The 27482-nt window shown below is 37.1% G+C and overlaps 3 protein-coding genes and 1 pseudogene across 3 annotated transcripts; all 4 read left to right on the top strand.

The window, feature by feature from the left end:
- Positions 1-7273: 7273 nt before the first annotated feature.
- On the top strand, positions 7274-8939 carry LOC136283243 (uncharacterized). Its single transcript, XM_066171735.1, has 2 exons — positions 7274-7565; positions 8553-8939. The coding sequence occupies exons 1-2, from the start codon at positions 7274-7276 to the stop codon at positions 8909-8911; spliced, it is 651 nt and encodes a 216-aa protein (XP_066027832.1). The 3' UTR covers positions 8912-8939.
- Positions 8940-10629: 1690 nt separating this feature from the next.
- LOC131783862 (uncharacterized) lies at positions 10630-13587 on the top strand (annotated as a pseudogene).
- Positions 13588-15507: 1920 nt separating this feature from the next.
- Positions 15508-16687, top strand: LOC136283537 (uncharacterized). Its single transcript, XM_066172525.1, has 2 exons — positions 15508-15630; positions 16208-16687. The coding sequence occupies exons 1-2, from the start codon at positions 15508-15510 to the stop codon at positions 16685-16687; spliced, it is 603 nt and encodes a 200-aa protein (XP_066028622.1).
- Positions 16688-19532: 2845 nt separating this feature from the next.
- Positions 19533-22478, top strand: LOC131783826 (uncharacterized). Its single transcript, XM_059100602.2, has 3 exons — positions 19533-19844; positions 21271-21615; positions 21993-22478. Exons 1-3 carry the CDS (start codon positions 19533-19535, stop codon positions 22476-22478), a joined length of 1143 nt encoding a protein of 380 aa, XP_058956585.2.
- The last annotated feature ends 5004 nt before the right edge of the window (positions 22479-27482 follow it).

Below are 27482 nucleotides of genomic sequence, written 5' to 3'. Positions count from 1 at the left end.
AGAGGTCATGGGGTCAAATCCCGTTCGGGCCTGAATTTTTTTCTCGTTTCAGTAGTGTTCTTAGCTGCGAGGATCTCTTAATTTCGCATGTATTATCACGTTTCACAGATTTATATTTTTTCCAACACCTGTCCTGGAAGGATTCATAATTTAAGGGTCTTTCAGGGAGGCTATGAAAAGGGTGACTAACTAAATTCTGATTAAAAACTTATTTACTACGCTAGAAGTCACTTTTCTTTCGATTGTTGACTTGCTAGAATAAATACCATGAAAGGGTACTTTGGCAATCAAAGTTTAATTGAAAACCGACGACGACGAAACAAAGAACAGGAGCGTGTACGGTATTGTGCCTTCTCCCATACAAGTCTCCGGTACAAAGCATCCAATACTACTCTTTCAAACCGTTTTGAAAAGACACGGGCCAAACAAAGTAGCGTTGAAACTGCACCCGTCAATTCTTCCCCATTTCAATCTTAAATCGTCAGCACAACTGCAAATGCACATAAATTGTATAAATAAAAAATGACAGCAGATGTAAAACTTATTATCTATCGCTGTTGTAATAGCCAGTAGTAGCCACAGAGATATCGTCAGTTTTCACGACAACAAGAAGCTACTTAAATTTCCCTTGGCGTCCCCAAAAGTAATACTATTAGAGAAGTGGCTTCAACCCGGAAGCCATCCAGTCTGGTTCATATTGTCAACATCACGATTTGCATAATCAAGTAATTAGCGCAATTATTAAAACATAAAACGATTGGGACGGCTTTTAATTTTAAAGTTGATGCCTCGGTTGCTTGAGTCTCTCAAGTTACGAAAGTCGATCTGTAGGCCGTGAAGACGAAATACAGAAAGCATTATTTTTTTATGCGTCCATGTCTGCACAAAATGCGGCTAAAAGATTGGTTTCCTAATGTTCCAATCGGATTGGTTATAAACAAAAGACTTCACATATATTTCTGGGACATACGTGAAAACTTTCGAACAGGTAGAAAAAAAGTGTCGAGGAAGTTCAAGTACCTGAAACTGCCTTGCCCGAAGTTTAAGCGAGGACGGCAAATGGCGAACGTGACCGCTGGAGTCTGGTTACGTGACTCCTAAGCGTTTGCAGTCACGCGTATTCAAAAGCCAACGTGGATCCAAAACTCCCTAATAATCGGAATAAAACTGAAAATTTAGGTCGCTAATTTTGATAAGATGATGGAATTGATATTAGGACTTTAACTCACTCGAACACCGAGCTTGGGATACGATTAATTAAAATCATTTCCCGTAACTAGAAGCATGACTGCGTGTACCCAGGTACCCGTTACACTGAGAAGCATTTTATTGCGGTTGCTCTAAATGTTTTGCATTCGAAGTCGTGCGATGTTGGAATCGAAAAATAGCTCATTACTCGTTTCAAGGCCATTAGGCCGTAAATGGCGAGTTAAGGTCTCACTTTATTTCAATCTATAAATTTATCAGTCTACCTCCGTAGTTGAGAAAGTTTCTCATAACAAAATTATTTTCATATCAGGATCACGATCTATAAAATCAACTTAAATTGTATAAATTTTCTTAATTTGTGAGATAGCTAGTCTGACTTGCAAAAAGTATCCACTTACAGTACACTACCAAAGGAAACTAGGTTAATAAAGATCCGCAAGTAACAAGAAACATGCAAGGTACTCGTTAATTTTCTTTCCCCCTGGACGGCTGCACTATGACTGCAACGGACTTTGATAAATATACAGCCATAAGAAAGGGAAATGAGAAAACAGAACCCCACTGACTCGAATTCCCAAGAGAAACGAAAAATGGTTCGAATTAGCGGGTGTTCAAGTTCTACATCCATAAAAACGGCAAAGAAACTGGTAAATATTTTTGCACTCCATGAGGAAAAAACAATTATGGAAATGTAGCACACAAAGCTGATCCACACTGCTATCTTCTACACTTGAAAGATCTTTCACAACACTCTTGGTCTTTCCTCAGCATTTTATAATTTTTTTTGCCACGGTTCGAGACATCTGTTTAGAGAGTGTGAAAACATATTGCAAAATAATAACGAATATTTTTTTGTTGGCGGCGTAGATTAGCCAAGATTAAAGATAATTTCACCTCTTATATGATCATTTTTTGTTATCATTCTTAGTGCGAAATGTTAACACATCGAAGGATAAGTTTGATAAGCAGATAACCTGGAGAATATGTAAACATTCTTCCCTCTTTTTTGTAATGCATCAAAAAAGCTCCAAGCCTGAAGCAAGGCACAGAGCAAAGAACCTACCCTGGATCCAGTGTTAAATTAATCAAGGAAAATAAAAAATATGATTCAGTGGTAAAAGCACTTTCTAAAATATCACCTAACGAAAAATTTGATGGCGAAATTCCGCCTGGCAGCGTGATTTAATTTTTTTGCCGTAATTTCTCTAACTTGAGTTTATCCTCTACTCTTCTCGTTTCGTTCTTTTGCCTGTTTCAGTCCAGACGTAACTGATTGGTGAGTCTAGCTGCAATTAAATTTCATATGCGTTAGCCGAATTGCGTATCAATACGTAGCAATACGTTCTGCGATCTGTATTAACCTCTAATAAGCGGAAACTTTTCAGCAGATTTTATAGTAATCAAAAATATGCACAATTTCGACATTTTGAATAGTTTTGCAATCTTTCCCATAACGTGGGGGAAAAACAACTCAGTGGACGCTGTACATGATCATGAATTTCTGTCATGTATGTTTTTAATTCTCCAGGTGTTCCCTGGAAAATGTCTCTACGGATTATGAGCTGAGCTCCATGAAAAATTCATTCGTGACAACAAGATGAGGGAGAAGAGAAATTTGCATTTCAGTGCGCCCGAAGACGTCGTGTTGTGGGCATATTGGCGATTGTTGTTTTTGGTTTGTTTACTACCTTCTTTTGTTTTACCGACTCATATTCAAGAACTGATTAATACATTATGTTCCCACAGATTTTGATCAACCTTACTTGCCGATACAACACTGATGGCACCGTATAAACAGATAAGCTGAGAGCCTCGCTTGAAGATTTTAATATCATCAGAGAGGTACCCACGGCGATAGATGTCTGTTGATCTTACGAATATCTGAACATCCGGGAAATTTCGATTTCTAATAGACCTCGCTCACCCGAGGGTCTCTGTGGCTCAGTGGTGGAGCATCGGAGCGCGGAATCCGATTCCTCATAGGGACTCAGAATTTTTTTCTTTCTCCCACGCTCGTGACAAGACGAAAAACATCTTTCTCTATTTCTTTACCGAGCTCGATACTTACCATCTCTCTTACTGTATTTACAAACATGATTAGTTTTATTACACTTTATTATTTTTATTTATTGTTTTTATTACACTTGATCACCAGCTGAGTAGTTTTGGAACTAAGCAGTTTACAGGCTCAAAAAAGACTGTTAGAGATCCTCGTTTAATTTCTGTGCAACTAGATGCATGCAAGTATAACAGTCCGTTTTAACCGTGCGTAAAGATGAAAATTCCTTTTTTTATCGTATCTCCTAAAAGTATTATTATACAACGTCTTAGCTGTAGAAGCAGTTTGCAGGTTTGGAACATGTTTGCCAGATTTTTTAGTTATGCTTGTACATATGCAACTTTGTTTTGATTTACATAAGAGCGAGTATGTAAGGTCAATAACAAGGGTCTATGGAGACGATGTCAATTTGTTAGTTGTGTCAAAGTAAAGATTTATCTGATCCTCCTGTGGCTCTGTAATATTCTAATGATTCCGCCTCATTGGCAGTCAATTTCCTATAGTCACCCCTCAATACTCTGTTAGGGGCAAGTGTTCTCTGTTCTCCCTGAAAATCCACTCATGAAAAGGCCGGCCGTAAACTTTACACATGGAGTTTCAGTTGTAGCCATGGGTTCCTCTTTCTTCTTTTTAACATTTAATTTCTATTTTCTGTAAAATCTTTTCAAGGTGCTGGCTGCCATGGTAAGAAGAAATTGTCGAAGGAAATTGCAACAGTAACTTTATCAATTTTGCCTCAGATATTACCCTTGATTAGATTGGAGTTTATTTACCATAATATTTTTCTAAACGCAAAAAGAAATTCTCAACTCTAGGAACCGATTGAATATTAAATTTTTTTTTCTGTTCAACAAAATCGAGCAATCATGGATTGGTTGTCTCATACAGACACTGTCGACACTGAATATTTCGTCAACTGCTATTTGTAATTTATTTTATCGCCTGTTTTTCTTTCTGCAGCTGTAGTTGGACAAAAATCGATGTCAAAAATCAACTTTTTTTTGTTGTAACTATGTGCACCTTAGTGCAACGTAATGAGTCGGCGTTACTTTTAAAGACCCGTCAAATTTTCCCTTTCGATTAATATCGTATAAACTGTGGACGATAGATTTTTTTCTATGAACCATTTTTTCTTCCTTACTTCTGTTCGTTCTCCGGAGGGGTTCCTTGCCAATAGCTTTCCCGCATTCTATCCTTTGTATTCTCAATGTCTTGCTGTCTTTAGATCTCTTGTAGTCCAAAGCAATGATTTCAAAAGAGTGATATTGTTCCGCAAATTCGCAGGCAGTGAGCGTAGCAAGTTTGCTTCTGGAATAAAACAGCTGAATTCTCCTCACACTTTAAACTGATATTGCAAGTGTGAACTCGTATGATAAAGGTTATCATTTATTTGGCGTCAGGATATCAATAATTAATCATTCAAACTCATATGTAGATATTGTCTTTGCCAATATTGAAGGAAACCAAATTAAGCATTCAATAAAATCACCTTGTTTTGCTTTCTGCACGCAGATCTACCAGTGTGTTATTTTCAAAAGAATAAAGAAGCCTTGACTGTGCTCAGTACGTTCTCTAGTAAAGCACGTAGGAAGCGGCTTGAGCACGAAAGAAATGTAAGGAGAAACACGAGACCTCGAGTGTTTCTCACTTTTTCATGGGTCAAATTCATCACGCATAATTTTCTATTTTCAAAATAATATGCAATGTTTGATGCAAACAAGGTGTCGTCAGTATGTTTTAAATTCTCATAAAACATACTAAAATAAGGCAATCAGAATCGTTGTTAGAATGGTTCTAATTATCTGATTGGTTAAATAAGATCAACGCCAAATGTCAAACAATCAAAGTTCTGCAATAGCTCACAAACTGAAATAGTTCGGCAGGTCAAATTCAACTCTTGTGCTTGAAGTTGTTTTTAGTTTTAATAGAGAATCTAAAATTGAAATATTCAGTGAAATCCAACCGAACTGTGGCTCATAAAAGCACGCAAGTTTTTTTTAGATGACAATAAGAGAAACAAATTGCTCAAGGCATGTGTTATATGAATAAGCGACAGCTGAATTCACAGGAACATGAAGATTGCTCTGGTTACCAGAGTGAGATCACCGGTAAACTCAGCTGTTGTGACTGATTTAGCCTTCCATTCAACAAATCGGAAAGGATATCAGAGCAAGCTCCTAGTTGTTCACTCAAAGGGCGGACGATGTAATTTCTGATGCTTGTTTCCCAACGATGACCAGATATCGCCATGATGAGCTAGCCGCGATGGACCTCAACATGATCTCAGTCACTCCGACACCATCATGATTTGAATAAAATTTAACAGTTATACCAGTTTGGTTATATGACCCTATATTTTTCATCATTAAATGTCATCACTAAAACGTCATGATTCTGTTTACGGAAACAAGTGTTAGCAGTTGTGTTTCCGCAATGGAAACAAAGGTTTGAGCATGCCCCCTTCGTATCTGCCAATACTGTAGGTAATAGCGTGCGTCTCAGAGCTGGATAAAAATCAGAGTCAGAGAATCAGGCAAAAATCCCATTTCCATCAGCAAAGCGTGTTTCGTCAAATCAGGTTTAACTGGATGAAAATCAGAAACAGACACCTGAAAAACTGAATTTTACATGGGGTTTATCGATGTCTATATATGTTCTAAATTTAAGCGTAAGCACTAACTGCAAAACCCATAAAAACTAGCCTAGGTTATCCCCCGTGTGTTTTAGACAACACGTTCGCAGTTTTGAAAGTAAGAAATTTAAAGTTATGTCCGTGTGCGTGGGAGGTGGTCTTATGTTGAACATCTGCATCAAGTTTTTTGCGCGCCACAATCGGAAAATATCACGCACGTCGATTTTAACACTTGTTTTTGTTACTTTTCCGAACCTTGAATATTCATCTTGTGAAGTTATTTTCTGTAAACTCATTTGATTGGTTTCTTACACGTTGATTGACACATAGGGATGGGCGATATCTTAAATAAGTAATCTGCTCAAGAAGGACATTTTGAGAAACATCGTTTCCCCAGCTGGGGTGTGAAAACGATAAAAATGATGGTTGCAAAGTTTTTTTGTATACTTATTTCAGCTTTTAAAGTTAAGGGCTACTGCTCCACCGGAAAATGTGGATATCAGAGCAAGCTCGTAGTTGTTCACTTATAAGGCGGACGATGTAATTCTGATGCTTGTTTCACTGCGATGAGTAGATATTACTATGATGAGCTAGCCGCGATGGACCTCAGCATGATCGCAGTCGCTCTGACATCATTACAATTTGAATAGAATTTAACAGTTATGCCAGTTTGGTTGTATGACCTTATATTTTTCATCATTAAATGTCATCAGTAAAACGTCATGATTCTGTTTACAGAAACACGTGCTAGCCGTTACGTTTCCGCAATGGAAACAAAGGTTTGAGCGCGCCCCTTCGTATATACCGATACTGTAGGTAAAAGCATCCGTTTCAGAGTTAGTAATCAGAGTCAGAGAATCAGGCTAAAATCCCATTCACACCAGCAAAGCGTGTTCAGTTAAATCAGGTTTGACTGGATGAAAATCAGAAACAAACAACTGAAAAACTGAATTTCATATGGGGTTTATTTAATAACTATCAATATGCTAGATTTAAGCGTAAACACTACCTGCGAAAAACCCAGAAAAAACTAGCCCAGGTTATCCCACATGTGTTTTAAATAACACGTTCGCAGTTTTGGAAGGAAGAAATTTGAAGTTATGCCTGTGTGTTTGGGAGTTAGTCTTAAGTAGAACATTTGCATCAAGTTTTTTGTGCACCATAATCGAAAAATATCACGCACGTCGATTTTACCCCTTGTTTTTGTTACTTTTCCGAACCTTGAATATACATATTGAGAAGTTATTTCCTGCGAAGCCATTTGCCTGGTTTCTTACGCGTTGATTGACACATAGGGATGGGCGATGTCTTAAATAGGTAATCTGCTCAGGAAGGACATTATGAGAAGCAAGCGGGGTGTGAAAACGATAAAAATGATGGTTGCAAGGTTTTTTTGGATACTCGTTTCAGCCTTTCAAGTAAAAGGGTTCTGCTTCACTGGAAAACGTGAAAAGATCTCTTTCGTTGAGCAACAAAACGCCGAACATGACAAAGAGCTTGTCGGCCATGTCTTCCACAAGTCTGTCACTGCTAACCCACAGCAGTGCTATCTGCTTTGTATTAACGACTGTCGATGTCTGTCGATAAACTACAAAGTCAAGAACGACACCAAATACTGCGAGTTGAACAAAGGCAGCCATTTTACAAACAAGATGTCTTTGATAAATAATTCAGATCCATTTATTTCAAACTTGGAAGAAAATAATTTACTAAGGTATTAAACCTTATTATGTCATAAGGTATTTTTGCCATGAATGATTTCAGGTCTTCTTCTTAAGATATTAGTCATTTATTTGTTGTTGACAATAAATTATAAAAATAGGTCCGCATTGCGTACATGTCAATAGAAATAATTGCATTTAACAGTGTAGTTTGATCGTCCGGGTGAGTGTAGTCCTGAGAAGGACTGTTGGCGGTAGTGGTGACTGACGTTTCGACAACCTGAGCGGAAGTCATCATCAGAGTCAAGAGAGAGTCAACTAACTGAGAAATAAATGCATTATTAGATAATTACATGATTTTTAAATTTTTACGAAAAGAGATGAATCTTTCGAATAATGAAATACAAAAATAGAATCAGACAACTAACTGAGAAACATTCAAATAAAGAACTGTTCCTGGCATGTGCGAGAGCTGCTCAATAACGAGGATAGCTTGAATATTATTCGCAGGTCAGAAATCTAATAGGATTTATTTCGTAGAGACACTATAAAAAATGTGTCACGAAAATGGAAAAAAAAAAACGTCTTTTCCCGATTTCGTGGTAAAACATGTGATTGTTTTCACCAAACGAAATTGATCAAACTAAAGAAGAGATATAAGAAAATCTAAGACTCACTGATCAATTTTAGCAAATATTTGACATTGGGTGATCTCGCTTGTTTAAATATTGAAAAAGGGGCAATTTTAATGGACCATTATGGCATGGTCGGTATAAAAAATAGCCTGTCAGAGCGAGGCATTAGAGATTTCGGGAGCAACCGTGATTGCTTGCAAACTTATAAAAGAAATAGCTAAGTTAATGCAACACTTTTCTGTTAAACTCAAATTAGGATCATGATTATACATGACAGGACGGAAAAACGCGTGGACTGTAAGTACCTCCCGTTGTCCTATACAAAGCCTTAGAAAACTTTTCTAAGGCTTTGTATGGAACAACGGGAGGTACTTACAGTGCATGCATTATCCGTCCTGTCATGACTCCTAACCACACCGTTCCATGTGCTGATGACGTCGCGTGTACCAATGTCTGCTGCAGGAACAACCCGTGTCTCAATGGAGGAACCTGTAATAAGATCTGTGAGCCAACAAGTGTTCAGCACAACTGTTCCTACCCTGTACCGTTTGTTGGTAAACACTGCGAGATTCAGCTGAGAAGAAGCTGTCAGGATTACAAAGCAGCCAGGTTCACCGCCTCTGGATTGTACACCGTCTTTGATGACAGAAACCAAACTTTCCAAGTATTCTGTGATTTTGACTATGAGCCTGGGTTCGCATGGAACCTGATATAATTGTTCTCAGTTTGTCCGACAAACATCTTTTTCAAGTCATGTTTCTAAGATTTTAAAGCCATAAAGAACTATGTCCTGTTCTTTCTCGTCTACAGAAAATAACGAGGATGTGAAAATTAAGTGCCCTCAAATAGGAAATGCCTTTATCATTTTGAATTTTTGCTTCGTATTTTAAGTTCGTCTCTCTTCATAGAAGCTTTCGTTACTAATGAATGCTTCGAATAATTATGTCAACAAAAAAATATTGTTTTTATACATGACTATCCAGACTCAAGCGTCATAGCAGTAATGCTTCAATTTGATAATAGTACTCAGGTTAATTTCTGTCTCAAGCTGCAGTGATCTTAAGTTCACGAATATGATAGTGATCTTTGCCAACTGATGATATATATATATATATATATATATATATATATATATATATATCAAAATATGCAATTTTGTTTTGATTTAGAGCGAGTGTGTAAGGTCAATGATATGGGTCTATTGAGACAACGTCAATTTGTTAGTCGAATGTGTCACAATAAAATTTACCATATTCTCTTTTTTTCGAACACTTAGCGAAAATCTCAACTCTAAGAACCGATTGAATATTAAATTTCTTTTCTGTACAACAAAATCGAGCAATTGTGGATTGGTTGTGTAATACAGAAAAATTCTGTTTCTGAATATTTCGTCAAAATGCTATTTGTAACTAACTCTATCGCCTGCTTTTTATTTAGTAGATGTAGTCGGACATTACTCGATATCAAAATCAACCGCATTTTATCCTTTTGTTTTCTCAATGTCTTGCTGTATTTTAATCTCTGACATGAGCAAAACAATGATTTCAAAAGTGATATTATTCCGCAAGTCCTTGCTGGCAGACAGTGAGCGTAACGAGTTTGCTTCATGAATAAAACAACTGAATTCTCCTCATACTGTGAAGGTTATCATTTATTTGGCGTCAAGATATCAATAGTTAATCATTCAAATTCATATGTAGATATTGTCTTGTTTGTTTTGCCAACATTGAAGTGAAAATAAATTATAAAAGGTATTAAGCATTCAACGTAATCACCCTGTTTTGCATTCCGCACGCAGTTCTACCTGTGTGTTATTTAAAAACAAATAAAGAAGCCTTTTCTGTGATCAGCAAGTTGTGTTGTAAAGCACGTAGGAAGCGGCTTGAGCATGAACGAAGGTTAGGGAGAAACACGAGTGCAAGTCGAGTGTTTCTCCTTTCTTCTATTTTCAAAAAATATTTAAAATTTGATGCGAATAAAAGTGCCGTCAGTATGGTTTAACTGGATGGAAATCAGAAACAGAACTGAATTTTACAAGGGGTTGATATAGTCATTATCAATGTGTTAGATTTAAGAGTAAACACTATCCGCAAAAACCCAGAAAAACTAACTTATGGTATCCCACATGTGTTTTCGACGACATGTGCGCAGTTTTGGAAGGAAAAAAAATGTGAAGTAATGTCTTAAGTAGAACATCTGGATCATGTTATTTGTGTGCCATAATTGGAAACATTCATTTTATCACTTGTTTTTGTTACTTTTCTGAACCTTGAAAATTCATATTGGGAAGTTATTTTCTGTGAACTCATTTGATTGGTTTCTTACACGTTGATTGACGCATAGGGATGAGCGATATCTTAAATAAGTAATCTGCTCAAGAAAGGCCATTATGAGAAACATCGCTTCCCCAGGTGGGGTGTGAAAACGATAGAAATGATGGTTGCAAAGTTTTTTTGTATACTCATTTCAGCTTTTCAAGTGAAAGGCTTCTGCTCCACTGGAAAGTGTGAAAAGATCTCTTTTGATGAGCAACAAGACGCCGAACATGATAAAGAGCTTGTTGGCCATGTCTTCCACAACTCTGTCACTTTAAACCCACAGCAGTGTTATCTGTGGTGTATCAACGACTGTCGATGTTTGTCGATAAACTACAAGGTCAAGAACAACACCAAATACTGCGAGTTGAACGAAGGCAGCCATTTTATAAACTGGAACTCTCTGAAAAACATCCACAGAAGCGTTTACTACGTACTGCGGAGAAAGTATTCCACCAAGGTACTAAATTTCTCAATGTCATAGAATATTTTTACAACCCATCTTTGTAGCCTTCATCTTGAGATAAGAGGTGTTTCATAGATAATAATACATAGGCGGGCGTACGAGTGAGCACAGAGAAGAATAGAGGAATTTACTAAGATGTTAAACTTTATTATGTCATGAGGTATTTTTACCATGAATGATACCAGGTCTTCATCTTGAGATATCAGCCACTCATTTGTTATATTTAAAACCGAAGAAGCTGCTGCGTGGCGATAAACTAAAAAAATAGGTCCATACTGCGAACAAAGTGATTGCAAAATGTAAAAAAATGTATAAATATATATATACATGCTTACAGCTGTGCTGCACTTTAATTCTATTTGGGACAAAAAGATTACGATTTCCGAGTTTTCTAAGCAAGGTGACCCATAAAATAGTTTCTCAAATAATCAGAAGCAATACTAAAACAAATTATGACTACCTATCCTTGTAGATGCTGATGTCTTCCCCAGAAGTTTTTCAAAACAGAGAACAGTTATTGTTTTGAGCTCGAGGTAACAGCTGCAAAAGATATTGGAAGATTTAAATTATTGTGCAACACTGACGGCTTCGAAAAAAAAAATACTATTTTCCCAGTCTGTACTGTAAGGTCCTTCAGGTCTTGAGAGTAAACACATCTTTCTTAAAAGAGAAATGAAAAAAAAATGAAATACAAAAATGGAATCAGAAAACTAAAGGAGAACAATTCAAATAAGCAACTGTTCCTGCAGGTGCAAGAGCTGCTCAACAGCGAGGATAACTTAAACATCATTCTCAGGTCAAAATATAATAGAATTTATTTCATAGAGAATTTATTAAAAAGAAATTGTCATGAAAATGGAAAAATCCGTCTTTTTCCCCGGCACGGTCGGTATGAAAATAGCCTATCAGAGCGAGGCATTAGAGATTTCGGGAGCAACCGTGATTGCTTGCAAACTTGATGAAAGAAAAAGCTAGGTTTATGCAACATAATTCTGTCAAACACAAATTAGGATAATAATAATAATAATAATGATATAATAATGAAAAGTTGTTTTATTGTTTTACCAATTTTTGCATATAAGGCTCCTAACCACATTGCTTCGTGTACTGATGACGTCACATGTAGCAATGGCTGCTGCAGGAACAATTCGTGCCTCAATGGAGGAACCTGCATTGAGCTCTGCGAACCTACAAGTGTTCGATTCAACTGCTCTTGTCCGGTGGCGTTTGCTGGGAAATATTGCGAAATTCAAGTGGAAAGAAATCAAACCAATCGAGACATCTCAGCAGCCGGATCCAACTCGTCTGGATTGTTTACAGCTAAAAATGACTCAAATCACACCGAGACTCAACAGAGGAGAAGCTGTCAGGATTACTAAGAGGCTGGATCCAACTCTTCTGGGTTGTTCACTGTTATTGATGGCAGCAATAAAGAATTCCAAGTATTCTGTGATTTCCATTCAGAGCCTGGGTTTTCTTGGAACCTGATTGAGTCATTCAGTTTGTCCAACAAACACCTTTTCCAGGTAGTCTTCCTAACACTCATTGACTAGAGTTTTCTGTTTATTATTTTCCAATGAAAACAACCGGCTTGGGTGGGAGTGGAAGCAGTCGGTTAAAATGTGGATATTACCTAAGATCTTCTTTATCGGCTTAAACTCTCCTATTTTGTCTGCAGAATCACATCGTGTTTTATGATGACTACCAAGCCATCAGCGGTGACGTCCCAAATTGGCAGGCGTACCTCATCGAACGACCTTCCCTTCTTTGGCTTACAGATCACTCGACTCACTGGAGAGCTACTTGTCAATACAACATAGACGGCACCGTGTATACGGATTACCTGAGAGCCTCACTTGAAGACTTTGACATCATCAGAGATGTACCCACGGTGGTAGAAACCTGTCGGCCATACGATTACGTCAACATCCGGGAAAATAAGTGTATGAATTGTACCGCACGGACATGGTATTTTAAAGGAGTTTGGCCTTTACATATCGACAGTGACCTTACCGGATCTTGCGATTTTGATGGAAGCGACACAGACGCGGCCATAGCATCGGAGGATAACTTTGGGTTATACGCTATAATAAACACCAAATTCCGTTGTACTTCAAGTTCAGATGCAACGACGCAGTTCTGGATTGGAGGGACTGAGTGATCTCATGACCACTGTTTCAACTATAATCTGAACTGACTTGAACTTTTACTTTTTTTACCTGAAAACAAAGTGCAGACATTATTTAATATACCTCAAGAAATTTTGTCTTTATAACACGCCAAAATATTCGAATAAGCTTAAATCTTGATGACTAGAGCGTTTTAAAATGTGGGATATCTTTGGATGTGCCTTAATCACATCTTTGTCCTCAGACCTTCGGATTCCTTGCTCTGATGCTCTACCGCTTAGCCACTGCTCTGTGATGAGCGTGGCTCATTACGAAGTTCAAATAAGAATTATTAACTTTCACTTAAAGAGTTTTTGCAATTGAAAAAGATGTTAGACACAACGAAGCATGTATGATAAATCAAAATGTTTCGTGATCTTTTCAAAGCCTGATTTGAAAACTCTCCAGTTTTGGGTGGGCACCAACTTTACCTTCCAATTAATATTCATGGCTTATTTATCCTTTATTAACTTAATATTCAATATCTTGTATAGTACGGCCAGTTTCACGTGTTAATCACATCAATGCCCCATTAATGTTTCTTATTCTGTTGTTATTTTTTCAATTCAAACATGATGACGTGAAATGTATATAGTTATGATCATGTTATCAAGTGATCATTTTAACTGCTTAGTTTTATTAAACTTCATTTGAAAAAGTGAAATGTGAGTTCGTTGAAAAAAGCATTTCAGTTCTTTAAATTAAAATAAAAAAAAACTTCCTGTCGCTAATTGACACCTATCTGCAAGAGTCATTTCCCCACCTGTGTTGTTTGTCTGTTTTTTTACTTTTTAAGCTTCAGTGGATATAACCACCTAAACAAGTCGTAATCAAGATACTTTTTGCGCCATCCTTTGTGTATGATGGACAATTAACAAACAGTACTTAATAATTATTTTATTCCGTTTCCCAGCTCTACATGCTTGTTTGGCTCAGAATGAACTGATTGATTGGATTCTCGCACCTGAATTGGCGACTTATAAAAGGAAAGCAACTTAAAGAAATGATCTGGTCTAGAGATACTTTAAAAACATGGTCTGCTTAGGTGGGGAGTGAAAAACATAATAATGTTCTCCACAAAAAAATCTTCTTTTTTATGACATTACTGAATGTAAAGGGTGATCTAAAATGTGGGGCTAGATTAAGTTTTTGAAGCGTAGGCATACGTGGCATGCAAGATTTTTTTTTTCCGCTGGGTGGGATGAGGTCGGAAAATGTTCTCATTTTTGTAGCAGATTAAGAGCATAACTTTCCAAAGAACGACAATATCGCATTACTTCACCTTAAAAGAAAAACAAAACAAGAAGCAATTTATCTGAACTCACACAGGTATTTTGTGGTCTATTGTTTAAGTACTTCTAAGCAAAAATATAATGCATCGGTGCCACGCTTACTGTTATCTCCTAATCGCAGCCGTTGTTTGGTCTAGTCACACAACGCCATCTAGCTATAGTACCTGTTGGAGAGAGAGCGTTGCGTGGCGATATTCCTGTAATAGGCGAGTGTTTGGGATGGAGAACGACGGATTTTGAAGAACTGTATGGCGATCTAGGTCAATGATCAATGACAAACGAACTGGCTCGGGAAGTATGTGGTTTTTATTTATCGAGTCCCTGTGAGGTTTGATGAATAGCAGAATCAGTACTGAATATGTCTCGATCGAGAGCAGACGGGACCATGAGCTCCTGATTGTTATATTTTAGAAATTTTCCACAATTCCGCACAGTTTCTTATATTATTTGGACGCCATTATGGACGAAATGCGCAAGCGCGGCCGCCATCTTGTCCAAAATTTCTGCCGATGAACAAATAAGGAACTGTTCCTGGCAGGTGCAAGAGCTTCTCACCAGCGAGGATAACTTGAATATCATTCGCAGGTCAAAAATATAATAGAATTTATTTCGTAGAGAAAATATATAAAAAAATTTGTCACGAAAATGGAAAAATCCGTCTTTTCCCGATTGCGTGGTAAAACATGTAACTGTTTTAACCAAACGAAATTTATCTAAGTAAAGTAGAGACATAAGAAAATCAAAGACTAACTCATCAGTTTTAGCAAATATTTGACAAATATTTGGGTGATCTCGCTTGTTTAAATACTGAAAAAGGGGTAATTTCAAAGGACTATTATGGTCGGTATATAAATTAGAGATTTCGGGAGTAACCGTGATTACTTGCAAACTTGAGAAAATAAAAAGCTAGGTGAAAGGAACACTTTTCTGTCAAACACAAATCATAATCATAATAATAATATGGTAATAAAAAAAATGCTTTATTGTTCTATCAATTTTTGCATATAAGGTTAAGGTATAAGGCGTCATCAGTACATGGAAGGATGTAGTTAGCATCGTTCCATGTACTGATGACGCCACGTGTACCAATGGCTGCTGTAGGAACAATCTGTGTCTTAATGGGGGAACCTGCAATGAGATCTGTGAGCCCAAAAGTGTTCGGTACAACTGTTCCTGTCCTGTGCCGTTTGTTGGTAAACACTGCGAGATTCAGTTGAGAAGAAGCTGTCAGGATTATAAAGCAGCCGGGTCAACCGCCTCTGGATTTTACACCGTCACTGATGACAGAAACCAAACTTTCTAAGTATTCTGTGATTTTGATTCTGAGCCTGGGTTCGCATGGAACCTGATCGAGTCGTTCAATTTGTCTAACAAACATCTTTTTCAGTTAATTTTATTAAGATTTTAAAGCTATAAGAACTATATCCTGTACGTTCTCGTCTGAAGAAAATAACGAGGATGTGAAAATTGTGTTCTCCTAAATGGGAAATGCCTTCATAATTTTGAATTTTTTTTCGTATGTTAAGTTCGTCTCTCTTCTTAGAAGCTTTCGTCACTCCCATGTCTTCGAATAATTCTGTTAGCAAAATAAATCTTGTTTTATACATAATGACTATCCAGACTCATGCGCCATCAGCGGTTACGCTTCAATTTGACAAGAGTACGTAACAAAATAGTTCAGCTTAATTTTTGTTTCAAGCTACAAAGATCTTAAGTTCTCGGATGTGATATTGATCTATACCAACTGAAGTTGAAATTTTCTGTCTATAGAAGAACATCTCATTTTACGATGACTACCAGGCCATCAGCGGTGATACCCCAAATTGGCAGGCCTATCTCATAAAACGACCCTACCTCCTTTGGCTCAGAGATCACTCGACTCACTGGAGAGCTACTTGCCGGTACAACACAGATGGCACCGTCTATACAGATTACCTGAGAGCCTCGCTTGAAGATTTTGGTATCATCAGAGACGTACCCACGGTGTCAGGTGTCTGTCGACCTTACGAATATGTGAACATCCGAGGAAATAAGTGCGTGAATTGTACCGCAATGACATGGTATAAGAAAGGAAGTTATCCTTTCCACATGGACAGTTCCGGGCGCGGATCTTGCGAATTTCACGGAAGCGAGGTAGACCCAGCTAAATATAGCGAGGACAACTTTGGACAGTACGCTACTACAAATCCCAAATTCCGTTGTACCTCAAACCTGGTTGATACGACTCAGTTTTGGATCGGAGGCAAATAGTTCACTGACCAAACAACACAGTAGATCTAACCGACAGTTTGTCCTTCCTCATTTGGCAGCACATCGAGAAATAGAACCGGCAGACCATATGAGTTATGATTTCAGTAGAATTTTTGCACCAATTTTTAGAATAAAACTCACTTAAGAAATAATAGCGACTGGTCATTATTAAAGTCTAGTGGGGGGGGGGAGGGGAGGCGGGGATTTTGGTTACCTGATCCCCCATCAGGCTCTGCTCATTCTTATTCTTATGATTCCCCCCTTCATTGGCACTCAATTTGACAGTAAATTTTCTATAGGCCCCTCATTTATACCCTGTTGGTGACAACTGATCCCCCCCCCACCCTCCGTTCCCCCTTGAAAACCATGTGATTCCCCAAAATCCCCTCCCTCCATGGCCCCTAACTTTCATTTGATTACAAACTAAAGTGAGATAAATGCCCAGATACTTTGCAACTAGCATCTTAGCAAAGGGAAAATTAATGCATGAAAAAACTTTCATTATCTCGCTATTGAACCAGAACAATGTGCAATTAAATATTATTCATCCAAGCGGTTATGTCAGTGTCTACGGCGCAGCTATGCCACACGCCTCGCACAATACAACAGATGATACATGTCATCGTAAGTAGGGGGTATGTTCCAAGGTTGTCCAAAGAGAAAATTCTCATCGTTTTTTAGAGCCGGTGTTGACAGTTCAAATTCAAGCAGTGCCATCCGTGCGAATTCTGTGGTCGTGTTCAACGAAACTCCACGTTGAATACTTATTGAATTACACGTGTTAGACTTAGTACTGGAAATTTTCAAAAGCGCCACCGCCAGAAACGTCAACTTTACCTCCTATACAAATCTCAGCTGTTTCAAAATTAATCTTACGCATATATTTTTTAAATTTCCCAGAAAGACTATGCAAAAATACCTGGGTCAAAAGGAAGCTGTGAATAAAAAATCTCGACAAAGGGCGGAAGCTGTGGATACGTTTTGCATCCCAGGAAGGCTGAGCGGTAGTCATACCACCACTGTAAAATAACTATAAGGTCTCAGTTTGCAAATGGAGGGGAGGGGGGAGGGCAGGCTTGATTAAGTAGATTAACTAGAATCTGATTAAAAGCTCATTCAGAAATGCAACTAAGATCTTTGAATTTTATAGAATGATTTTTATAGAAGATTTATAAAATACTGAGGTAATGTGACCACTGTATTAACTGCAATTTTTTGATAGGAGGGGTTCATTTCATCATATTCGAGGGTCTCAACGGGGCTAACTTGAATCGTTAGGCGTAAAAATTGACCTTCTAGACGAGTAGCGTGCAATAAAGATTACTATATAGATGTGGTGAGGTTGTACGGCTATGACTTAAGGTCTTTTATTCAAACTAAGTTAAAATAAATATAAACAACACGATAAGGTTTGAGTCGAAAATCATCTCATCGTCCCATTTCAATTTAAGGCCGTTGAATGTGAATCGTTGGCTCAATTGCAAATGTACGTAAAGATCGATCTGTAAATGGTTATGGCAGAGAAAGTACAAAACTTATCGTCGACAGTTTGAAAGAAGGTAACCAGACAAATGGAGCCAAATGTGAAGACAAATGATAAGTCTCTCAATTTCCCCAACTGCCCCCGAAAGTAATATTGTTGGCGAGTGTCTTGAAACGTAATCACGCAGATCGAGCCAGTTTTCAAGAAAACTAAAAATTCTTTAAATTTCTCCGGGTGTCCCCCTAAAGTAATATTAATGGCGAAGTAGCCATATATCTTGTGTCTATTAAGCAGATGACCAAAAGAATAAACATTATTTTCACTCTTTCTTACTGTTCATCGCAAAAGCTTCAGGCCTGACAGGGTACAGAGCGAAGAACGTAGCCTAGGATACGTTTAACGAAAGTTCCGGTAACTTAACAGACCCAAGGCAATATTTAAAATCAAAAATTTAAGATTAGAGAAGCAGGTTATGGCACCCTAACCAGTCCATTTTGTTTCTTTAGCTGATAGTTTTATTGTAAAATTTTCAAAACTTTTGGAACCCCTATCTTGAAGGAAAACACAACAGCTCCATTTTTGGTTAGGACAACCTTCGAGAAATAGGCCCTTGGATCCTCCGCTGAATTATTAATAGCCAATGAAAATATTATACAGTCGTAAAATCATAGTTCATTACATCGGCTAACAAAAAACATAATGGTGGAACTCTGCCTGACATTTTGTTTCTGCTGTAATTTCTGTAATTTTCATTTATTTTACTTTTCTCTTACGTTCTTTCGTCTTTTTCAGTCCAAACATAACTGAAAAGCGAGTCTGATTAATAAGAAATACTTCAGTGAATTTGCATATCAAAAGGCTAAACATCAATAGAGCTCTCTCGAGTGATCTGTGTTCAACTTCATTAGCACAAGATATTTTCAACAATTGTAGTAACGATAAAAAATATGCACATGCTAGAATAGAAACCACAAAATTGTCTGCAAATCCACAACCACTTTACTCTAACCACGGGCTTTCAGAAATATGTTTTGATTTGTAGACGCTCGGAGTTTTGCAGAATGAAATATCGAGTTACGGTTCATGGGAGGTGATCTTTATAAAAACAATTAAAGGAGTTATTTGGTCGCCATGATAGCGAGAAGATATTAATTTAATTAGTTTGTTCGAGTTGTAAAATATGATAATCTTTTCACTAACCTTATTGGCTTAGTTTCTCGCATCCCGATTGATCTATAAAAGAAAGGCAATGTCTAAATTATTCATCCATCTGTTCGAGAAAGTCATCACGAGAAACATTGTTTGCTCGAGTGGGGTGTTAACACGTTAACAATGTTGGATGTAAAGTTTTTTTTTATATTAATGTTAGTTTTGCGAGTTAAAGGAGACTGCCTTACAGGAAAATGTGAAAAGATCCATTTTAATGTGCAACAACATGCCAAACAGGACCAAGAGCTCGTCGGCCATGTTTTTCACAGGTCTGTCACTTCAAACCCGGCACAGTGCTACTTGTGGTGTATAAACGACTGTCAATGTTTGTCGATAAACTACAAAGTCAAAAACGAAACCAAATATTGCGAGTTGAACAAATACAGCCATTTAAACAGCAAGAACTCTCTGAAAAACATCCTTGGAAGCATCTACTACGTACTGCTGAGAGAATACTCCACGAAGGTACTAAATTTTATTTTGTCATATAGTATTTTACAAAGCATCTTTGTAGCCTTCATCTTGATCGAGATAAAAAGTGTTTATATATATGTATATGTATATATAGAGCGAGTTAAAAAAAATGCGAGGATGGACAACTTCTGACGTAAAAAAGGTAAAAAATTTAAAAACATTTCGGTCAAAGACCTTCTTCAGTTATTTGTTACTTTTGAATAAAAAAGAGCTTTAAATAAGATCGAGGTGCTAGTGATTACGTAATTACAGGTGACAACTAATGAATAAGATACAAAATCGCGTGAAAGAGCAGAAAGTGGTGTTAATAAAAAGATGACAAAAAACAAAATCAACAAAGCGAAAAATATCGAAAAAAAAACCAATCTACAAATAAAATAATGGACAAAATACGAGAGATACAAACTAAAAACTAAAAAAATTAACTTGTTTAAACGAATAGAGCAACTGAAGAATAGAGCAACTTAGAAAAGGATAGAGCCACTCTTACCTACTACTGTAAACCGTACCAAAATCCCAAAACAAGGCCTTTGGAGCCTGAAAGGGCAAATTAGCAACAAAATCCCTGAAGGGGCCCTTTGAGTCCAATCAACACCTAAAAGGCTGACAAAATCCAAGAAAAGAGCCTTTGAACGAGTAATCAGTAACGAATAGTATAGGATGGAAAATTAATTATAGCAAATTCTGTTTTTCGAATGAAATTCCTTTCTTTTATTTAAACTATGGAGGCCAAAGAGAAACCATTATATATATATATATATATATATATATATATATATATATAATTTTTAAGATTTTTACCTGACGATAGATTGTTGAAATAATCGGTGCAAGATTATTACATTAAAGCAAAAAAAATACATTATAATTACTTTCTTTACCCCTCAAAATGTTTCTTCATGTGAGTGCTAAATTTCTATAAAAAAAAAAAAAAAAAGAAATAAAACTTTTCCGTTTTTTGAAGATATCAAAATGTCATCAAAAAGAATTAAAACTCCAACGAATTTCAAGGAGAAAGAGAACAATTGCATAGAGAGTGGGTAAATCTGAGCTTCCATGAGATTCCGGTTACCCAATTCCAATTGTGCAGTCAGATACTTGGAAAGCATTGAACTGATACTGATTGACTCGACCAAGGTAGAATGTAACTAACTCTTAGCCCTTTGCTTCACTGACATCAGATATTATTCGCCATTGGGTGATCTCACTGGTTCATAATATTGAAAAAGGATAGTTTTCATGGACCAACGCGGAATGCATTAAACCAAAAGACTTCTTGAAAATTAAGAGGACATGCTTTTATAAATTGGTGAGAAAAGACACGTTCATGCCAATATTAAACTCACATTCAAATTAAAATCATAAGAATAACATAGCGATAAAAACATATTCTTTTTTAATCAATTTTGTATATAAGGGTCATAATAATATCGTTCCTTGTACTGGTGACGTCAATTGTGGCAATGGCTGCTGCAGAAACAGTCCGTGTCTTAATGGAGGAACCTGCACTGAGGTCTGTGAGTCCACAAGTGTTCGATACAGCTGTTCCTGTCCACTGCCGTTTGTTGGAAAACACTGCGAGAGTTGGCTGAGAAGAAGCTGTCAGGAGTACAAATTAGCCGGGTTCCGCTGGTCGCGACTGTTCACACTCATTGATGACAGCCACCAAACTTTCCGAGTGTTCTGTGATTTTGATTCAGAGCCTGGTTTCGCTTGGAACCTGATTGAGTCCTTTAATTTATCCAGCAAAGATCTTTTCCAGGTAATTCTCCTGAGAAAAGACCATTTATCATTAGTTATTTATGCAGAGAAGGTGGTGAGGATGTGATTATTATTTTAGTACCTCCAAAATGAATTATTTTTTCATTTTAACATTGGTCCTTTGATTTGCTTGCTTCGTCAGCTACGTTGGTTTCTTTTGGAAGTTATGATAACTAATATTGACAACCGATTCTGTCAACAGGAGGAATCGTATTTTTATTATTATCATCCAGATGCAAGGCCATCAGCGGTAATGCTCCAAATTGTCAGGCCTATCTTAGCCGGTTTAATTTTTGTTTCTAGTTGCAATGATCTTAATGTAATTAATAAATATAATTATGATCTTCATCAACTGAAGTCGACCCTATCTGTCTGCAGAAAAATGTCACGTTTTATGATGACTACCAAGCTATCAGCGGTGATGATCCAAACTGGCAGGCCTACCTCATCAAACGACCTAACCTGCTTTGGCTCAGAAATCACTCGACTCACTGGAGAGCTACTTGCCGATACAACACAGATGGCACCGTATATACAGATTACCTGAGAGCCTCGCTTGAACACTTTGACATCATCAGTGACGTACCCTCCGATGATGTACCTAAATGTCGACCGTTTGAATATGTGAACATCCGGGGAAATGAGTGTCGGAATTGCACAATGAAAACCTGGTATAAAAAAGGGCATTTTCCTCTGCATACCGACAGTTCTAAACAAGCAGACTGTGATTTCGACGGAAACACGACAAACGCAGCCGTACAAAACGAGGACAACTTTGGATTGTATTCGAAGGTGAATCCCAAATTTCGTTGTACTTCAAGCTCAAATGCAACGACTCAGTTCTGGATCGGAGGTACTTTGTGACTTTCCCGCCCGTTGGGTTCCTGGTGCCTGTTAAAATACAGATGTCTAGTAGACGTAGGCAGAGACCATTTTATCCACCTCAAGATATTACCTTTTTTTCAGTTTAAGTCCTTGGAAGTTCCACCTATTTCCTTTCTTACCTGTTCCAGACATTTAGCAAATAAAACAAAGCGCGATAGTAGCGGTACTGAAAAAAACGAGAGAGGCTTTGCTCGAATCGCGTAATACACCCAAACCTTTCTCGTCACGACCGTAAAATATTTCGCTCTGTTTTACAAACTAAACGTAGGGAAGACGCAAAATTTTTTTCCATATGTACAGATGGGATACCATAATCGATTGATTTGAAACGTCATCTCACAATGAGTTGACTTATTACTGATATTATTCGAAAATCAGCAAATGTCGCAATTCATCGAACTCAAAACAAGACCAGGAAACCATTAGGGTCAATTACTGCACTCTGCATGAGAAAGTGTATCCTATTTGATTCAAGAAGGCGGCAGATAACAAGACTAAAATGTTTATGTTTTTCGAAGGGTAAAATTACTGCTTTTCTTCTTGTACTCGGTTTGATATTCTCTTGAAGAAATTCAATGCAGAACTGCATGCACAGATAATAATTTTTCGCACCGTTAGCTATGAATGGAAGTTCTATAGGTCCACGATTTGTAGAGTTATACAACGACTACTGTAGAATATATCAGTGAGTTTTGTCGAAAAGCTATGATACTGATAGTAAGTCAGTTTGTCTATATTTCTTTGCGAGAGAATTGTCCATAATCGTTTTCTTGGTAAATATAGATTCTTTGTGAAGTAATTATTAACTGGCATAGTTAATTAATATTTGGAATGTTTATTGGATGCCTTCATTATGAACGCACTTGAAAACTTCACTTGAACGCACTCAGGAGAGGGGTTTGCGTGCAGTCTTCAGAGATAGTAAATCCACATATGAGCAATTACTTAAGAAGGCTAATTTAAAATCTCTTTATGAAAGAAGGCTACAGGATATAACTTGTTTAATGTTTAAAGTGAGGCATAATCTGTGCCCACCGATTGTCAAAAATTTGTTTTCATTGAAAAGTTCCACATACAACCTCAGAGGCGCAGATTTCCACATTCCTAGATTTAATACTGTTACCTATGGAAAACATTCCCTAAGATATATTGGCCCTTTGCTGTGGAATCGACTTTCAACTAACATAAAAACCTCACCTTCTCTACAATCTTTTAAAAAACAGATCTGTTTAACTAACCTTTCGTCTAAATTAGAATACGATTGTGAGAACTGTGTTCTATGTAGCACATGAACAATTATCTGGCTCAGGGAACGCTCTATGTGTTTACTTGATTTAATAATGAGTATTAAATAAGGTAGTTTAAACTTTTAGTTCTTAATGTCAATGACGTATTTAAATTTTATCTATTGTAAATAGTTAAATTAGTCACATTTTAACTTATTGTATTGAGTCTAGGTGTCCCCTATTAGTAGAGGGTTTCTTACCCTCGGCTAGATCGAGTTTGACACATGAATAAAGTTTTTCATTCATTCATTCATTTATGATTATAGACTCTCCTCTGATTCACTGCAAATGGTGCACCGTGACATGACTCTCGCTGTATCTTTCTTTATCAGAACTTGTAGGACACTTTCATACTAATAAACAACTTTAGTAACTCAAAGATAGAGTATCGCCTATAAAAGTGGACGACATATTACTCTAGTTATGCATTTCTCCTCCGACTTTCAAAATTGCATTTTCACTTTCATCCAAATTGTGCAACTGCATTTTATCCATCACTCCTTTATCTTTTAGTTGAAATTTTGTTGTCAGGAAATTGAAAAGTATGAGTCTTTAATGGTTCTAATGAGCGGAGGAATATTTCATATGGCGTAAAATGAAATACTTGCTCACCCACTTTCTCGTCAAAACGCTGGCCGCAAACTCTCTGTTTCCCTCTCATAACTGCGTGAGATGCTGGTACCAAAATTTTCGTAATCGGTGAAGCTCTTATTTTTCTATCAAATGACAAAGTTGAAGTTTTCCTATTCTCGTTTATTTCTCTGCGCGTTTAGGGCGATTGCCCCGGTCACAGACATATGTCACTTGATGTGCAAATTATGAGACCTTCTTTTCGCTATACAGTCGTTCCTTCCCCTTCGCCATGGTGATTTCGAAAATGATCTCTTTGATGACAACTTCCTCTGTCAACATTGATTGGGAGAGGGATGGGAGTAGGACAATCACATTTTAAACAAAAGGAATCAGTTAGGCCCCACTCTATTACTTTCTTTGAACAGAAACGGCAACTAAAAAAAGGTTTCAGAGGCAGGTTGATTTAACTTCAACGGGTGAAGAATATTTTTAAGATTTTTATTTATTTTGGCAGAATAATTTCTGTGTCAATGGCATCATGAGTGATCTAACATTTCTTAAAGAGAGGTGCATTGGAGAATTATTTACTTTTACCGAAAGTAACTTTGGCTTTCACTGTGGCGTTACATCTTTGTAGTAGTACCCAAATCATTATATATTTAACGGCCGTAAGCTTCACCATGGCTTCTAAGATAATGTGTCATACCACTACGACAGGCTTATAATGTAATGCTCCAAGAAATTGTTGATTGAATATCAAGAAAGTGAATTGCAACAAAAGTAAATCCTGATACAATAAATATGAAGAAAAATAGAGATGGTAAAATTTAAGTTCAGTCGACGGATCGGCGGGGAATGTAATTCACCCTCAGACCTCCCGAGTTTTTTTAGACCTTATTTTCACTGTTTCTCAAGAAGTATTCATAACTGCGAGGATCGCTTTCATATACGATCAGAGATGTTTAGTCATTTTCATTTCGTGTCGTATTAAAGAACGGCTAATGTTGCCAGGATCAGATTCGTAACCTACCAACTTCAAGGACGCCGGCTCCATTATCATTCTGGACTAAATGCGGACTTGAATACAAATTCCCTGCAACAAGGTGAATTTTACTTTCTTATGAGATACGGTACAATTATTTCTGTTATGAAGTGATTATTTAACGAATATGGACTGCCTTATTTTTTCATCTGATACCTTTGGGTCTGGCGATTTACATTCCTCTTAAGGACAAAAACAGATAACAAACAAGAAAAAGAATTAAACTCATTTGGTTTCATTTCACTTCGCTCTCCGAATGATCGAAAAAAAACAATCGGATACTACAACAGAACCCAGTGGAGCGTTTTGCGCATATCATTCCTAAACACAGGAAGACAATTAAGCAACCGATTTCGAGAACACCTTTGCAACGTAGAATGGAATGGCAAAGATACAGCCACTTGTTTCTTCATGGCAATCATAATTTCAGTATTGTAAATGCAAGATAAATGGTACAAATACTGTGTCACTGATATTACTGATAATTTAGGCTGAAGAAAACAGAGAATTTTCACAAATGAAAATGATGGTTGTCACAGCAAAATAGAATTGAAATATATTTCTACTCAGGGCATGTTGTGGGATGAACATTTTTCAGTGCTTTCCAATCCGAGAAGGTCCTGCAATCGCAAATATTGGCCAGGTACCTTTGACCTCGACTTTGACTCACTGATCTCTTGACGGTACATGATAATGTCTATAGTTTATGCTATTGAAGAATAATAATACGTTCAAACCTCTAAATTACTACGCTCGTCGATTGTTTTTGAGAATCTAAGCAAAGGAGTAAGAAAAAAGGTTTCCGGAGTGATGAAGTCTTGCTTAATTTGGGGACATCAATGGTAAGCCGACGTCCGTTTTACGTGTAATTTTCAGTGTGCGCGCTATCTTCATAGAACTAAAATTCAACCTTCCTCGGTGAAGAGATACATCGTGGCCAGAAATATATGTTATTTATGGTTTCAAGCAAGCAGTGAAATTAGAAAACTAGGCCGGAGAGTTTGAGTCTCTAGTTGTTCAACAGGAGTTTTGAATTTTAATTTGTTAAAAACTCTCTCTCAACCAATCAGACTCAAAAACAGAACCCACTGAGATTTAATCACTCCTATTGTCCTACGCTTAAGGCCGTCTGTATAAAATGACCTGCATTTCCTATTGGCTCCTCGCTTGTTCGTTGGGATTAGTTCCATTATAGATTTAAGACTCTTTATCAAAGCGTTTTCACGCATAGTTTGTCGCAAGTCCTGCAAGCAGTTAGGATCGTTCCTCGATTAACTCTAAGGTATGATATAAAATTATCCGCTTAAAAAAGAAACTACATTCACTTACCTCCCTGCCTCTCATCTCGTCGAGTCGGTCTTATGATCAATCTCACAAGAAGCAGCGAGGGGTCGTTGCGCTTACAACAAAATATTCAGAAGTGCACTTGCCACACTAAATCTTTCTTTCAAAATATTCAAAATCAACTGGTGCAAATAACAAAAGCATTTACGAGTTTATTGAGCTCCTTTGTTCTGCTGGCCTCACTTGCTACTATCATGCGTCGCGTATTCGTCGTCGTTTTTTTTTCGAGAAATAAGGGTATGAATTGAATATTTATTTGGAATGTAGCCAACGCAGAATATCGGAAGAGACAAAGAAGGACAAAAAGAGCTGGTTCTTTTGAAAAAAGGGGCGTGTAAAATTAGTGCATAATAATGACACGTCTTCATTTTGCAAAATGAACACTTTATTTTTTATCTAGGTCAGAGTAAACAAACCAAAAGTGATTGTTGAGATTTTAAAGGATGAGGAAATATTCCTTAAGAATCAGACACTTTTAACTTCTTTACTAAAGCGAAGTAATATCGCCAGAAACAGAAAAACGAAGGGGACAAAGAAGGACCAAAAAAGCTGGTTCTTTTGAAAGAAGGGGAGTGTAAAATTAGTGCATAATAATGACATAATAATGACACGTCATCATTTTGCAAAATGAACACTTTATATTTTATCTGGGTTAGAGTAAACAAACCAAAAGTAATTGTTGAGATTTTAAAGGATGAGAAAATATTCCTTAAGCCGGAATCAGTTATAACTTCTTTA

This window comes from Pocillopora verrucosa, chromosome 9 (assembly GCF_036669915.1).
Source record: "Pocillopora verrucosa isolate sample1 chromosome 9, ASM3666991v2, whole genome shotgun sequence".
Lineage (NCBI taxonomy): Eukaryota > Metazoa > Cnidaria > Anthozoa > Scleractinia > Pocilloporidae > Pocillopora > Pocillopora verrucosa.
The sequence above is the reverse complement of the archived record's forward strand: the minus strand, read 5'-3'. Positions and strand labels throughout refer to the sequence as shown.